The sequence below is a fragment of the Notothenia rossii genome, assembly GCF_949606895.1.
Source record: "Notothenia rossii genome assembly, chromosome: 4".
NCBI classification, from domain to species: Eukaryota; Metazoa; Chordata; class Actinopteri; order Perciformes; family Nototheniidae; genus Notothenia; species Notothenia rossii.
This window is the reverse complement of record NC_136902.1, coordinates 23928759-23945492: the sequence shown is the minus strand read 5'-3', so window position 1 is coordinate 23945492 and position 16734 is coordinate 23928759. Positions and strand designations below refer to the sequence as shown.

At 39.2% G+C, this 16734-nt stretch overlaps 1 protein-coding gene across 1 annotated transcript in view; it reads right to left on the bottom strand.

Moving 5' to 3' along the window:
* cntn3a.1 (contactin 3a, tandem duplicate 1) overlaps positions 1–16734 on the bottom strand; it is an 87380-nt gene that overhangs the window by 17425 nt on the left and 53221 nt on the right. Inside the window, exons 9-11 of the mRNA XM_079675426.1 lie at positions 13717–13856; positions 9088–9220; positions 6273–6423 (exon numbers count right to left, since the gene is read on the bottom strand). Of these exons, the coding sequence (XP_079531552.1) occupies positions 6273–6423; positions 9088–9220; positions 13717–13856 (424 nt within the window). The remainder of the gene's footprint in view (positions 1–6272; positions 6424–9087; positions 9221–13716; positions 13857–16734) is intronic.

The following is a 16734-nucleotide window of genomic DNA, read 5'->3' as shown; positions in this document are numbered from 1 at the left end:
TTGAAAAAATCTTGGGTGGCTGTCATTTTATATATGGAATTATATATATATATATATTCACAGTGCATACAAATCTATTCTAAATGAGCACGTCCAGTGTCCTAAAGCATTTCCACTTTAGCCTGGAGTTTATCTCAGTGAAATTTAATTGGCTCTCTGTGCTTTGGCGTGACACAAGGAGAAGCTCAGAGAGAAGAGTTACGATTTGATTTCTCGGCACTGAGTTGCAGGATCACTTTATGAGAGGAAGTCTCATTTTGAGTTCACATACTTATGCTGTATTAGCCTTAGTTATGTCGGAAATATTGCTTCAGCAGATAGAAATACATACAAATGAAATAGGAACATGATATGCTTTATAACTGTGCTATTATCTGAGAATTGTCAGACTGTACGCTGTATAATGTGCATTTGCTGTAAGGTGATCCTTTTAATAGGGTAAGTGTGGGTACATGCATTTTTAAGGAGAACTGCAACATTATTTGACTGAAGTATTATTCTATGGATCTAAAAGAAAATCAGCAATTATTTTTGATAGTAATGAATAATTGTTGCTCTTTTTTTAATGATACAAATGTATCTTCTCTGTATCTGTGTCTGAGCTTGGGATGGACATATCTTTTCATATTATTTTGAAATTTTTGTTAACTTTTCAGTGAATTAAATAATCCACAAAATTATCTGCAGATATATCAATATTAAAATTAATTCTACCTTAAACAGAGGCAAGAAAAAACAGGGGCCAGAACAAAAAATGGTAAAACTAAGTTTAACTGAGTTGCAGCAGAAAATTATATATTTTTTAGAACAGCACCGAGTCATTTAGTTCATAGTAAAATAAAGTTCATACTGTACATAATGACATGCAATGACTGCAATAAGTAAACAGAATCATAAAAACAACTACTGTGATCCAACCTAGCCAATAATTGGATTTAATCCAATGGACTCTTGTATATGTCAGTGAAATTTCACCAGCAGGGTCACAAATTCGTCCCGCCTGGTTGTGTGGTAATAAGTTGAACCTCTATGACAGATTGCACCAGCGGGTCCAAATTACAAAGTCTCTCATTTCATCTGTGTCATCAGTCAAGCCTGACAGATCTCCTCTGACAGAGCGCGTACTGCTTCTACTTCGGCAGCCAACAAGGTGCTTGAGTGATAGGTCATCAGCAAGGCACTGCTTGAATAAAGCCTAGAGTACATGCATTTCCAATCGCTCTGTTTTCGCCTTTAGATTTCCTCATCTATTGTTTAATCTCACAGAGACAATATGAATTCATACACAAGTTCAGTTTTTCTAATTTCACTCATTTTAACTACAAATGAAAAGTGATAAAGAATGTGTTCCTTTCTTTTGAATCCTGGCAGGGCAACTAGAGCTGTACAACTGTACAAAGTAAACTGTTAGTCCCTAAAAGCAATCAAGTCCTTGAATACAGTACGTGAAAACCTTTGCACAAAACCATGTAGGCAAAAATAGATAATGACATTTTTGTTTGCACTTCTGAAAGAAGAACAATATTTAAATTGAAGTTATTTGGTGAGATCCACACAAGCATTGGAAAACTGAACATTTTATAAAAGTGAAATGAATGGCAGGTTCACAGGTGATTGAAGCATACAAAAGTGCTTTGACAAATTCTAGTTACTGGTATGGCAGAAAGACATTTCCCTGCATTAGTGAAATACTGGGCACATCCTGTGTCAATTAAAAACTGAAAGGATTTATTCATGCCACAGAACCATTCATTTCAAACCCTTACTTCATCAAAAATCATCAAACATTCAGTTATAATGTATTACAACACCATTCATTTGTAATATGTACTGACCATGCTTGATCCTTTTGTCTTTCCTGTTATCAAAGCATTTAAGCTAGTTTAGAAAACACATATTTTCTTGTTCTTTTTTTTTTAACTCTGTAATTGCACGTAATCCATCACATCCCGTAAAAACAGCGTGACTGAAGTTCTCGTTCAATTCCTGCATTCCGGAGTTTCACAGTTTCCTAGTGCTTCTATCAGTAGTATTTGCTTTTTTACCCCTTATCTTGTTTTTCAAATCAAACTGAAAAAATACCGATTAAATATACATCTTCCAATAAAGGAGATTACTGTCTGTTAATCCGACTCATTTAGGTGAGGTGTAGGTGTCTTAATGTGGCTTCTCAGTCAACCTCAATGTCTTGAGATATTATGAAAAAGATCCTATTGAAACAAAGATAAGGTTTTCCAGATATTTATTTGTTAAAAACACTTTTATTTTGGGGTATACAATGAAGAAATCAGATTTCTTCATGTGACTTCTTGTGGTGTCACAATTTTGAAGACTTTAATTATTTGATGTTAGAAGTATGTAAAACCTTTTGACAGCTAGAAGGAAAATAGATTTAATAAGTATTTTCAGTTGAGGGGCGGAATTTGAAAATCTGTTTACATAAAAAGGTATTTACAGATAAATGAGACCTTATGTACATTATGTACCAGAAAGGGTGCACTTACAATAAGAACAAAACAACAAAATCAATAAAGTGTGAATAAACCTCACTGATTCTCACTGAATACACTGAATATCGGTGTGACTGTACATCTCTAGAATATTCCATAATAATAGAGGCAGGCTAGCTGTTACAGAAGTAACACTCAGCCTCTATCAGCTCTGATCTCCCTAGAGAGGGCATGGAGAACATATCCCTGCAGGGATCAATAAAATGTCACCATTTTAAAAATGAATTCCCTTGAGCCAACAAAACAGCCACTGCTTGTCGTACTTAATAAGTAAGTATTAATTTGGCCTGGTGTTATCAGTTTTTACAAACAAGCAATAACTATTAAGCCTCATGTGCACAGATGAATATTTCATGATGTGAAACAGTTGTTACACTTACTAATGCCACAGTTTAACAGACAACGGGAGGATATTTATTATCATTGACATGTGTCGGGTTTCTTGTCTTTAATAGTCATTTTGTCAAAGAAAGAAACTCCAACCATGGTAAACATTCAATGCTTGTGAGAGAAATGTGTTATTGACGTTTTGATAGATGCGATACACAAAGAGCTTCACCTCTTTTACAAAGTCAAGCTACGGTAGAACATCTATCAATAGTTCATTTCTTCAGGGCAGAATAGTATTGCCAATTTGGTCAAATTATATCCCAGCAATCTTTGATACTGCCTTTCAATTGTGGTTGTAGAACAATTACCAGAGCACACTTTCTCCTTAGAAATTAAATACCTACTTGATGAATGACTTGCCCTGCAAATCCTTACTATAAGTTCCCATCTTATCTTCTGAACTGCACAACAGTGTAATAGGGTTGAGCCGGTGTTTCAAACATAACAGGTTTTAAAGATGAACTTGAACGCTCCTTTCTAAAAGCTCCCTTGAAGGCGGCCTGGACCTCCCAAAATGATCAAAAACTACTTGCTTGGCCTTAAAGGCTTGAAGAATTAAACTACATTAGCTTTATTCCACAGTGCCCATTCCCCGCGCAGCCGGAGGTATTTCCTCCTGACTGAACCGAGGGCCTTCCTTTGTAATGGACTATAACAAAGAGTTATGGATATGAGATGTCACAGGGATAAGATTTGCCATTAAACTGTGCAGTAGCCTATGTCCAGCTTTCTCCTCGCCAAAGCTACAAAGGGACATAGCATGATAAAGATGTAAGGTGCATTATCCGTCTGAAATGCTTCCACTCTGTCGCCTTTTCTCTTAAAGGTTGCCCTGCAGCAATTAAGGTATAGGGGAAATCTGTGGCGTACATAAAACTAGAGCAGTGTGATATAGCAAACAGGCACTTTACCTCAACCTTATTGGCCGGTGTTAAAGTGAGCTACTGGTTCTAATCTAAAAGCCTGCTCTGCCTCTCCGCGGTGCAACAAAAAACTAAAAGGCTGTAAATGAAAAACATTATTTTAACCGCTTAAGAAGGATTGCATAATTAACTCAGTATATTACCGGGAACATGCAGTATTCTGGAGGACTGCTTATTTCATTCCGAAGCAATGAACCTTCTGTATTGGCAACACATCCGGTAAAGCTTAAGCTGTTTTAGTAGCAGGATTATAATTGCATTCCCATTACATGATGAAGCAATACATATCATTTAGCTAACAATCTTAAACACAGTGGTTCAATCTAAAGGTAATATTCCTGAGAGCTATTTCCTATATCCCCTTTTACAATTGCTGGAAGTGGTCAGCAGTAAAATTGAATTAGGGTAAGCCCTTTATAGTTAACCTTATAGTTTCCTGCATAAGTGCACAGCAACCGTTATATCTTGTTACACATACCTGGGATATGAGCTGATATAGGTATCACTACAACTTGATTTCATTAAGTAATGAGATCCTGCTTTGTTCTTAGTTTGTTGGTGTAGTTAGTTCTCCCCTGCTCCAGATCCTTGAAAAACATTATCCCTAGAAGATTAGAAGGAATTATGGGTATTTTAGTTGAGCCAGTGGGATGGATTAGTGTTGTGCCGCCGCTTTAATGGCATTGGTAGCAGCTTCATTTCGATATGGCGGAAAGTAAATGCTAACGAGCCAGGACCAGGGGAATAGGTTGTTGAGAGATGCTGCAATAATGTCAAAGCAGAACATCTTGCACACAGCTCACTCTCTTCAGGGCAAGGCTGTAACGTCAAATCTCAAATGGGAAATATCGCCTTTATGGGCGCGATTGATATTGCGGTATGGATACATTTGACCTCCAATACTTAAGAGGATAGGAAATCTGCAAGCTTGGTCAAACATTTAGCAACACATACTCTTGTTGCTGATTGTGCTGCTCCCCCTCAAATAAAACATATCTCTCCTCTAACGGAAATGCCTCGGCCTGGCATCTGTACTAACAATTAGATCGCAACTTTGGTTTCCTAAACATAGCATCTGACAGGGGGAGGCGAGAGATGAGTAAGCCTGGTGCTCTCCCACTGTGGTGGGAATGGATATGCCAGAGGTTGGGTGTGGAAAAGCTGCTGAGCCAGTTGAACAATTAATCCCATATCAAATGAGGAGTCCGGACCCCCACTACGTCACCACATGTGCCAGCAGGTGTGCTTTGTCTCCTGCTGTTATGTTCCTGAACACAATAAAGATGTTCTCAAACAGAAAGCGGAAATGAATGCATCAGTGGAGCTATTTGTGTCGACTGCACTGGGTTTTAGACAATGAGATGTTTTGAAATGCACACCTGAGAGTTTACACTTTCCAAAAAAAGTATAATATCTCTCCCTAACAGAGCAACAATTAAAAGTGCACCAGCACATCAGGGTGTTCTCACTGCTTACAATTTAATTGTGTTGAATGTTTCCCGCTAAAAACTGTAACAGTGCAAATATCATCAAAAGGTGACATTTCAGAAAATGGAGACGAAGAAGTATCCAGTATATTTCCTGTAATTGGCTGTTTATGCAGGTGAAACAAGGAAAACACACGTCGAATTCCCTTCGAGCAATGAAAAATGAAATGAAGGCCATGTTGTTTGACGCTGCATGCTACAATAACTGCGTTCTCCGTGATTGCTGCCATGTGAGGAGAAACTGTATGAACCCTGATCAATCACTGACTTTACACCCTAGTGCTGCCTCGACCAGCGTTTTATCTTCAGGGGAAGGGTTATTTTTTCCTTGCCTGATTAACATTTGTTTGTACCTTTTCTTCTCCTCTCCAGTACACAGAGGTATTGTATTGATCTGCACTTAACCTGATTTCTAATAAAACAAGGTGTCCAGCTAGTTCCCCTGGTGGCATCGCCACTATCACACAGTTACTGTATGTATGTTCTTCAGCGGCCAGCCATTGATCAGTCCTTTTGGGGGATTTCACCTGCTTCTTCCCTGTCTCGATGGTAGCCGGGATCATAGTCCGCCTCGTGCTCTAATGACTCTTCAGGCCTTACGTGCTGCTAATGAGCTGATGGATCAGTGCATCGATCCAAGTGCCGCAGTCTAGAAACAGCCAATTACCTCAAGTAAACAGTGCAGAAACCAGCTCTGAGCACAGCCGGGAGAAAAAGAGGACAATGGAGTTGAAGGAAGGAATACAGATAGGAGGGGGAAAAGTGGCGAAGTGCAGGACGTGTTATGCAATTCAAATTGTATTGTGTCACAATGTTCCTTGCAGTTTGTCACCATGAATACAAAATAGGACAAAATAAATAACAAGTCGATGAAATACGATTCTGCAAGTAAAGCAGACAAACTAAACAATTGGGATCCGGCACACAATGCACTCAGTGCTCTGCAGGAAAACAACTGGTACCTGTGACTCTCTCTAAGGGCTTCTTTCCCCTTCCTCCATGAAATGACACCCCGAGGAGACATCCTGGGCCTGCATTCGATCAGAACGTCGCCGCCTTGTCGGGCCAAAGTCTGGGCCTTCAACAAGTTCTGGGAGAAGTCTGGAGCGATGGCTGATAGTAAAAGAGAGAAGGAAGGGCTGTAAGTATTGTCGGAGAGGCAGGAGGGAAAGAGAAAACAGAGCTGAGGTTTAATTCACTGTCGGAGAAGAGATAGGAGCAAAGGGAGTAGAGCTATTGAGGAAATGAGAGTGGAGGAGCTTTCTAAAAACATGCAGGTCACTCCATCCATTAGGTAGGTCAGCTCTCACATCCTTTTCTTTGTACACACATATACACACACGCACACAGACAGGCACATACAACTGCAGGAGAACAGACATGGTGCATCATAATAAGAACATTTGAAAGAAGGTGTTTTTTTTCGATTCCATGAATTTTCCCTAGAAGGACATTATGCATTAAGAATTAAGCTGTGAGGCTCCTAAGCAAAAACGAGAGAATGTAAAACAAGAGGGAGGCTTTGTTGCTGCTCCTTTAGGCCTTAATTACTAAGGCGCCGTCGTCTGGAGCTGTTTTGTATGCGCAGCGACTCAGCAGAAAGCTCTTCAAAGTGAACACAGCCTGGCGCCAGCGACATGGCTCAGCACCTGCCAGGGCATGAGGGTGCACGTGCATCCACAGCAATACACTGATATACAGTATGTAAGTATTTATGCGTCCATTGCCTATTTCTTGACAGAAGTGTGAATTTACAGTGTATCCTATAAGATCACAACATATATCTGTTGCTCTTCTCTTCTCATAACATGGGCAGCTTTCATACAAACTCATATCCTAAAGCAAGAGATGGAGGATATACAGTTGCAATGAAATCCCTTTGTCCTGATAAAATAAAACAGGTAACAAGGTACAGAAAACTGTAAACTGATCCTTTAGTCTGTAGGTGGACCATGTAGACAAAGCTAGACATGTATCTACTATTTCTTGTTTTAGAGTTATATTCTCACTCCTGCATGATACAGAGAAAAATACCCAGATATCAGAATAGTGGGACATGAAAGGATTACAGATTACATTTTTGTTATGTCAATTACAGAAGTATAGAAGTACTAAAGATATATATCAAAGTTGAAGTCTGTCGTTTGACTATTCTATTTCATCAGTCAGTTTACTTGATTAGGCGATCACCCAAAAAATTATCACAACAAGTATTGCAATCAATACTTAATATTCATATCCACAAAATGTTCTTTTACAGTTTCAACATTGCTTCCATAAATTCAGTTACTTTGTGTCCAGCTGCCAATCAGAGTTATGTATGTTTCTAAACACTACCATCGACAGCTGCTGTGTCAGAAAGTGGTTTTGACCGAGAGGTAATACTTGTCAAACTGCCTCAGCAAAGTGCTGTGAGTGCTCTACAAGGATATAAAACAAAAGGGCTTTTCTCCATCACCTGGTTATATAAAATGAATCAAAAACGGTTTGAAAGGAAATGTTTGCACTTTATTTTTAAGAGATTATTGACCACATGTAAAAGTTAAATTGAGAGACACACAATCACAACTCAAGTCTGGTCTGGTCTAAGATATTTATATGCTCCTTTATGTTACCTTTGTCTGTTTGTCCGACCATCTGTTAAATGTTTGATATGTATTAAGCCTGAAAAACCTCCAAAGTTGAACTGCCTTTTTACCTTAACTCTACATGCTGTGTGTTAGCTTCAGAGTTTAACTTCCATAATATGAGTTTTGTTCCTTTCATCATCCTCGCTGACACTGTTGTGTCTGGTCTTTATAACTCTAAGCAGTTACATTGCATCTACATATAAAATAAATGTAATTTCCTTTCCAAAAGTCATTGAAACTTGAAGGACCTTGACTGGAGTTGGGCTTTTCCTGGTGTCATTTTCTGTAGAGTGGCCACAAAAACATTTTATGTAAAGTAAATGTATGTTATTTAAAATGTTTATATTTGTTAAAAGCAAATCGTGACAATGAAAAAGTTAAATAAAATAATTAGTGCAAGAAAAAACAACATAGGCATGGTTACCTTCCATTGCAGTCAACATGACCAGCTGACTTTAGAGAAACCATATCTCCAGTCAAGATAATCAAATCTATTGTAACATATAGTAATATAGCATAGTAATCTATTGTACATTTACCACTGACTATAGTCGTTTGAGAAAAATAACAACCAGGAGATTTTATTAAATAAAATAACAAAAACATTATACATTTTAAGTAAATCCCATCTCAGTGCACATAACTGCTCTCCCTGAATAAACGTAATTACGAAGGCAGAACTACAGTAGGGCGCACTTTTGGGCAAGCTACTGGCAAAAGAACTGTTCTCACGAATGCTTCATCCTCAGTCTGCTCAACACAGAGGAAGCAGAAACAAATGAAACAGAAATGGGTGGTTAAGTTTGTCTTTCATTTGTACTTTACAGCCTTTTTTTGGCAGACTGACAAAAAAAGAGACCGGGGGAAAAAGTTTTTGTAAAATAATCTTGGTGTTACAACTAGCAAAGTTGCAGGGAAGAAATAGAACGTTTAGCAAACGTTCTGCCAATATGACTGTGGGTGGAGGAGATATGGTCTTCAAATTTAGACCTTTAATTATAGAGCCCACGTGGCTGACTGGTACAGTATCTATTTTGGCAGGTTTAGCAAATGTATAATTTTGCCATTTTTGAGTGTCTATAATGAAGCATCTAGGAAAATTCCCCATTTTAGACAAATCAACAAATTATTGTGTGTTTGGCCTTACCTACGACTCGGAGCTCAGCGTTGGTGAAGATTCGGCCGTGCTTGTTCTCCGCCACACACTGATACATGCCGATGTCAGCCAGATTCAAGCTGCTGATCGTCAGCACTCCGTTATTCGCCTGGACCCTATCGTGCTAGAGAAATACACACACACAAACATTTAGCTAACCTGACAACAAACAGTAAACAGGTTTAGACAAGGTGAACAGTCAGCGAGTGGTTGCCTCTAGTGCAAAAATATCTCCAGTACATCCCAGGCTTTACATCAAATCAGATCCCATGTGCGGGGACTTTTGTTAGTTTAACCCCATAGGTAATGCATTTGAAATGAAAAAACTCAGCTGCATTTATTGATTTTTGTTAGGCCCCTCGGGAAAGAGGAGCACATTTCTTTGGTTGAAAATCGTACACCTGATGTGTTACTACACACGATTATGAACCTGTTTTATGTCTAACATATTTTCATAAACACCTATTTGTACATGCAACACACTTTAAGTAAGAGTAGTTTTTAGATCTAGATCCCATGTTCACCATTTATGATTATATGGTGTCCAAAGAAATCCTTAAAAAACATATAAGGGTCTCCGGCTAGTCACTACTCGTGTCTACCTGCTGTTGCGGTAGTGAGCAGTGGATTATTTTTGACATGCAGTAATTGGATCCATTGTTAATATTAAGCAATACAAAAGGACAGAAGTTTTCGGCATTCTGTGAAAAAAAGGTGGGTAAATTATTAGAGCTTCTGAACATACACTTTAGAGGTTAAAGTAACAGGCCACAAATTCGCATGAGCTATCCGGGCCATTAAAATGCCTTCGCAGAGACCTCAGTGGATCATCCCTTAGCAAATCTGACATTAATCCCTGAGAGGACTGACACCTGTTTATATAACAATACCATTATGCAAACAGAACACAGTATGAGCACGCTAGAGTCACAGTTTTCTTGTATACAGTAGAGGATCATTTCAATTCCACAAAATATTATCTGTTTTAGTTCCCTCCAATTATATGTCTATCTAAAGCCTTGCGATGTAACTCTCATTTCATTATATTGTATTAAACATCCAGCTGTAAGTGTTAATTTTCACCCGTTTATGATGTTTCCAGGAATATCGGAGCACGTAAAGAGGTTACGCACATGTTGACTTCTTTTATAAAATAAATAAATTCATATTTTCAATAGCTGTAGCTTATTATTTTTCAATAAAAGTTGTCAAGAGCAGCATCTGGAGGATGTTCCTTAATTAAAACTAACCTAACATCCAAGGTTAATACAGGATAGTATTTTGAAGTACAACTATTAAACATAGCACATCTTCAAACTCCATAAATCGTATTTTATTGTCTTTCTCTTTGAATAAAAAATGTATAAAAAGCTTATAAACACTTGTTTTATCATAACAGTGTCATATAGTATGTGTTAATATGGGAATGCTGGACTAAAACAGCTTTGAGGTGGGTAATTAGGGCTATATATGGACATTTTAAGTACCATGATGCAAACTGTGTTCATGCTGAAGAATGGCCTGATCTAAATCTAGCTTCAGCCAGTGTTTTTTTCTCCTCAGGGGGGTTGATAATTGAAACACTGCTAATTTTCTGTGGTCTTAATAGGCCCGCAGTGACTAGATGTAACCCCCCTCTGCTTAACATAGCACTAAGACATTATCAAACGATGGTTAGAACCAAACCACGGAGGAATTAGTTAGGATGAGGCTGAAGCACGTCGTCTATTTAATACTCTACTAAGTCTCATAGAATGTAAGGTGGCCGAGTGAAAAAAATGATAGTGTTTGTTTAAAAATATAAAACGCCTACACACCGAGTACAGAGAGTAATTACAGCACCAGAAAGTTCCTCTCTTCCGTTTTCTCTTTTGACCTTTACAAGGCTTTGCACTTCATTCTGCTCCCTTTTTTATAGTTGTGTCAATTTGAGTGTGGCAGCACTCATTGTTCCTGCCCTTGATCTTTCCTATTGAGTGTAGCCAGACCTTTTAATGTCACTGACAAAGTAGTCCAGAGGGTCCTGCCGCCATTCTGTCTGTCGTCTGCAATCATTACAGCACTGCCACTTGAAAAGACAAGGACTGTCCCTTAGCATCAGTCAGGGACACTGCTGAGGACATACAAAAAGGGCTCTCTCTGAGGCCAAGTCTCACGATGGACACACGGCTGACCTGGCGCTAAATCCACCACCAGAGGGGGTCCTGGGTGAGGATGGATGCAGCCGTTTCCAAGTGGGACTAAAATAAGTCCCCAGGTTTTTGGCTGAGACTGGGTGCTTATATGCAAGGGATGAAAGAGAGTGAAAGGAAGAGAGAGAAAGAGAGAGAGAGACATGGCGAATGGATGATAGATGGTCCTTTTTAGGTTACACAGTGCAAGGGCCCAGGGGGAGAAAGAGATGAAAGAGATCTGTGTAAGTACATGGATTGGTGCCACACTGCACTGTTCTGTACCCAGTGCCCTGTTAAAAGACCCTGAGAGACTCAGTGGTGGCTCTTTCACTGGAGACAAATTGCAGCATTCGTCTGCTTCATGCTTATCATTAATTATGCTTGACTCTACTCTGATACCAGCACTCTTTCCACTTGAGCTGTGAAAAGGCAAAACCTGGGCGCTTTGTTTGGTGCCGGTGAGGTACCGATCCCTTTCCTGATTGCAGTAGCTGCAGTGAATGCAAGCTACACAAACAGCTTCTCCTGAGAAGGCAGCTCCCTGACTTTAGAGGTCGAAAGGTAAACAAATCTCAAACACACACACTCGTGTATGTAAGGGGAGTTGGTGGCGGAGTGGAAAAACACAAGCGTGAGTGGGTCCTTGTTTCACCGGGATGACATTTTGAAGTGACAGCCCTCCTCTGCGCCATTTAATTCCCTTGGAGGGAAAAGTGGGAGGGTAAAGCTTGAAAGAGAGCGTAAGAAAGAGAAAGCGAGCACCAGAGATGCTGAGATAAAGCGAGAGAGAGGGAGAGGAGGACTGATCCATTCTAATGAGGAATAACAAATGGCCCTCTTGGCCTTCCTCTCCTTCTCCCTCTCTTTCTCTACATCTCTGACCTTTGGGTTTGGAAATTGATTTACTGTTGCCGCTGTTGATGGTGGCATTTTGAAAATGGTAACACCCCACCTCATTAATATAGCCACATGTACAGGGAATATGTTACCTTGGCCAACCGCCAAAGGAATTTTCTTATAATTTTATTTAAAAATCAATACTGGAGACGCACAGGTGGAGTGATAAGTGTTTTCCGTGGTTAAGGATGTGTGGCGAATAGAGGAAGTGACCTGTGTCACCGAACTGCCACAAATGACAGAGAGAAGACATGTTCATGACAATGAAGCCTATTTATGCAGATTACAATTGGACTTGCTGAAGATACAGAATTTGTAGATAACTACTTCTGCTATGTGCCATAATGGGAAGCTGTGTAATCTTCTTCTCTGCGTGTTCATTGTGATTCAGCTCTTTAATTAAAATGCTCCAGTTTAGGAATATTATCACAGCTCTCAATTAACGTTACAGAAAACTAAACCCACCTGGCTTCTTTAAGACATGTCCAGAGAAACAGTCTGGTTTTGGGCTCATTACCCAAGCCAAACACTGACGCTCTCCGCGGCTGTGACTCACTAGAGCCGTTCTTTTTTGGCAAAAAGCACACTCACTCCAGTAGCATAATAACAAAAAAACAAGGCAAATTGCCCAAATTTGAATTGTATTTTGGACGATAAGGCATTTTCACTCTACACGGAGAGAAGAGACTTAATGATAAAATTGAGAGAGCAGATAGGAAGGATTGAGAAATAAATTGTTGAATCCCTTGATGATGACAGGCAGTAAATGGCATCACTTTGGCTTCTTTGCAAAACACATACAAACAACCTCCCCCAACACATACACACACATTTTAATGCCAGAATTAGTTACAAGCAAATACAGCCATTTCAGAGTGGCATGTTCTTGCCAAGTACGAGTCTGTGAGTTGAAACCATTATGAGCTCTTCAGCAGAATGAATCCTGCAAAGAGTGCAGTGACACACAGTGCATCCTTTAAATAAGATGATGCTGAATGTACTGTAATCTGATCATCTTTCATCCTACACATAACATTATGTTTATCTCTGTCGACTCAATTGCCTAGGCCCTAGGGGCTGTAATGAAAAAATATATATTGACTCTCCCCTCACGATAACAATACCAGTTTACAATTCAAGACTGTCAGAGTGAGCCTGGCTTTAGCTGTTTATATGTGTTTGTTATCGAAAGGATGTCACACCCCTTCATTAAATGTTGTTTAGATTTAAGTCGTAGAGCACAAATAAATAATGTTCTTATATATCTATTTTGCCACGCTTAGGTCTGAGGTATAATTAAAATATAGACGCATATTCAAAGTAGGGTGTTACCTTGGTTGGTTATTGGCTAATGGTTACACAAGCCAAAAAACGTTCTGACATCATAAAGTGAATGGATAAATGGATCAGGACAAAAAGAGAGCGAATCTTTTTTCCTGAAACTTTCAGAATCTCTTAACGCCGAGGGGACACGTGTTTATGTAAAAAAAGACATGAAAAAGTGGATTTTGCATAGTAGGTGACCTTTAAATTAAGAAAAATGCCTTACTTCCATGGAGTCCAGAGGCTCTCCGTTCTTCAGCCAGCGGTATGAGGGTTTGGGCTTGGCGCTGGCTTTGCACTCCCAAACCAGCATATCATCAATGGTCTTCTGAACATCTTGAGGCTTCTCAGTCAAGTGCGGTGCAGCTGTAAGGTCCAACACCACATACTGTAAATAAACACTTCAACACTACACAAACTCTTAAGCATTTCTATTACACAGCAGTTTAAGAATAAATCGATGAACCAACCAAGCGGGCAATTAGTTCATTAAAGAGGCATCCAAGTGCGTGAATCATAAATCCACTTGCAATTAACCCAAAGCTCACCTCCGCTTGAAGAATATATAAATAAAAACAGCTGTATAAGATTCACACGTAAACGGATCAATAGGTGGGATGGAACCCTTCATTGTAAGGTTAAGAGCTAAAAGGAAAAGGGTTTGATTTACTACAACCAGTATGAATTAGTTAAGCTGAGGAACATTTTTTGCAAGAATTTGGAATACTGACTTTAATATATTTCTTTTGATGCTGATAGTAAAAAGCAAGGGTTGTAATTCTTTCTTGGCCATGCAGTTTATAACAAAGGCTATATTCCCTTTTTGTCTTTTGAAACATTTGAAATCCATAGAGAAATGCCTTTATATTTATGACTGTGGACCTGTGGCACAAAAATGACTAGCACCTTATCTCTGGCGACAGTGTAAGAAGATTTATGGCCCCAATGAATCACACACATAAATACAGGACGCCCTGCCAGGGTCATGGGGAACAAGGCAGTCTGTGTGCCTGCCAAGCTGTGTTACTTTGATAATTACAACAATGAAAGAATACAATTCTTCTTGATTAAATATCCTTTTATCTTATCGTTCTCAAAGAAAAGACATTCTTGAACATTATTCACAGTAGTGTCATGGACTTTTTAGCAGGGCAAATACTCATCCACCACAGGGGGAAAAATACAGCCACTCCTTTCAATAATTTATTACCATCATCATGTGCAAATGTATACATTTGTTCTTTGTCTTGGAGCTCAAATGGGGATCTACTTTTTGTTTTAAGGTTGAAGTTTTTGTCACATGCCCAAAACAGTTGGTGTTTAGAAACCAACTAAAAAGGCACAATCATTAAACCATTAGATGACTGAACAAATGTCTAGAAGCAACAACTGTGCATTTCAAAGCGAATGAAGGTGTTCCTTGCTGATTATTTGCCTTTGTATTTCCTATCTACAGAAACAGTGATGCATGCGGTGCCTTTCATGCATTTCAGCTCATTCTACTCGGCTTCAATCAAGTAATATTTTAAAAACTTACAGAGAGCCAGTGTTTAGCAGTCCCATATGAAAGCAGAGATAGTAAGTTGTTATCTTTAAAACAAGCTCTCTTTATGTTCTTTTAATGAAAAGAAAATGCACTATAAATACATTCAGAAATGAGCAAGCAGTATTGAATTGAAAATATCTGACGCCTTGTTAGCAATATTACAAATAGGACTGTGATGGATTCATATAATGGAGGGGAAGACATGATGCAAGTGTTTTCCATACAAAGTCAATCTTTGTCTGCGCCCATTCAAATGCAGTCATCTGCTAAACCATGATCTAATTTCATAAATCCCCTGGAACTACAGAAGGACAATTAAGTGGGAAATTGAAAGAGAGGCCACCCCTTATTGTTCCTGGGCCTGCATTGGTTGGGTGTCGCAAACACCACATCCCCATATTGATTCTCCTATTCTTCTATAGAGTTGATGGATGTCCCACAAGCTCTTGTCTATTGGAGTTTAAAATGAGATTACAGATTTTTATCACCTGGCGGCCGGCCAGTCTGTGAGGCTTTGGGATGAGACAGGAATTAAATCTTACAAGGAGAAACGCGACTACCACACAACTACAGCAAAGGTAATGTGTGGAGGCTTTGCAACATACTGAGACTGATGCAGCTTGGTATTTAAAAAATTACCATAACTTGATCATGCCATTTTACAATGTTTATGTCTAGAACATCCATGCCCAGAGCTGTGAGGCTCTGCTGCTATATGAAAAAGCACTTCCCCTTTAAAGTATACCACGTTTAATCATCAGCCTACCTACAGGTACTGGGAGCATTTCATCATACCCACAGGTGCTGCAAAAACTCAGTATTATCATATCAAAAGCACCCTTCTTCACACAGGGAAGAAAAATCTGGATTTGATGATTTCAGTCAAGCACATCCCTACAGGCCCTCGTGGGCAGACCTCATCAATGCATAAACTGCAAAATAATGGAGAGAGAAGCCATAAAGATCCTTCATCAAGGGCCATTAAAAGCTTTCTCAGAATATGGGCTATAAGTCCAGTGTTGCTGAGGGAAAAATCACCTCTCCCTGAGAGGTGGCATAAATCTGTGTGCGCTACGGCCCTGTGTTAGCCGCTGGCACAATAAAGAGCTTGTCAGAAATGAACTACTGGTAATAGGTTAATTTATTACCACATTGCACTATATGATGCAGTTCTATATGGGTTATAATAAAAGCTACAGATTGCATGACAACAAATTAAACTTTTTGTTGGACCCAAACCAAAGCTACACTTTTATTCTGCAAGATTTTCAATCAGGCTCAGTTGTGTTGAACCTCTGAGGCTGTGAATCAATAGGTAGAAGATTTAGTGCAAGTCTATAAATGTAGATGATGTGTTGAGAAGAAGATGTGTTAATTATGTTTATGTATTATGTCTGTCATTTTCATGTTTTTTCACATCTGGTCAGGTCTGTTTATTTAGATCCTTCATCTCTGGTCAGTCTCTGTGTTTATTGTCATGTCTCGTTTTCCATTTCCTGTTTTATTTTGTATTTACCTCTTGTCTTTCATTTCAGGCCCTGTTTCTTTCTCCCCTTGTGTGTTTTTCCCGCCATCATCAGTGTCTGCCCCGCCCCTGATTGTTTCCACCTGTTCCCACTCACCTCATGTTTAAATAGTCCTGTCTCTCCCCTGTCCTGTGTCAGTTCGTCTTGTTTGTTTCCCCGAATGGTCGTGCCA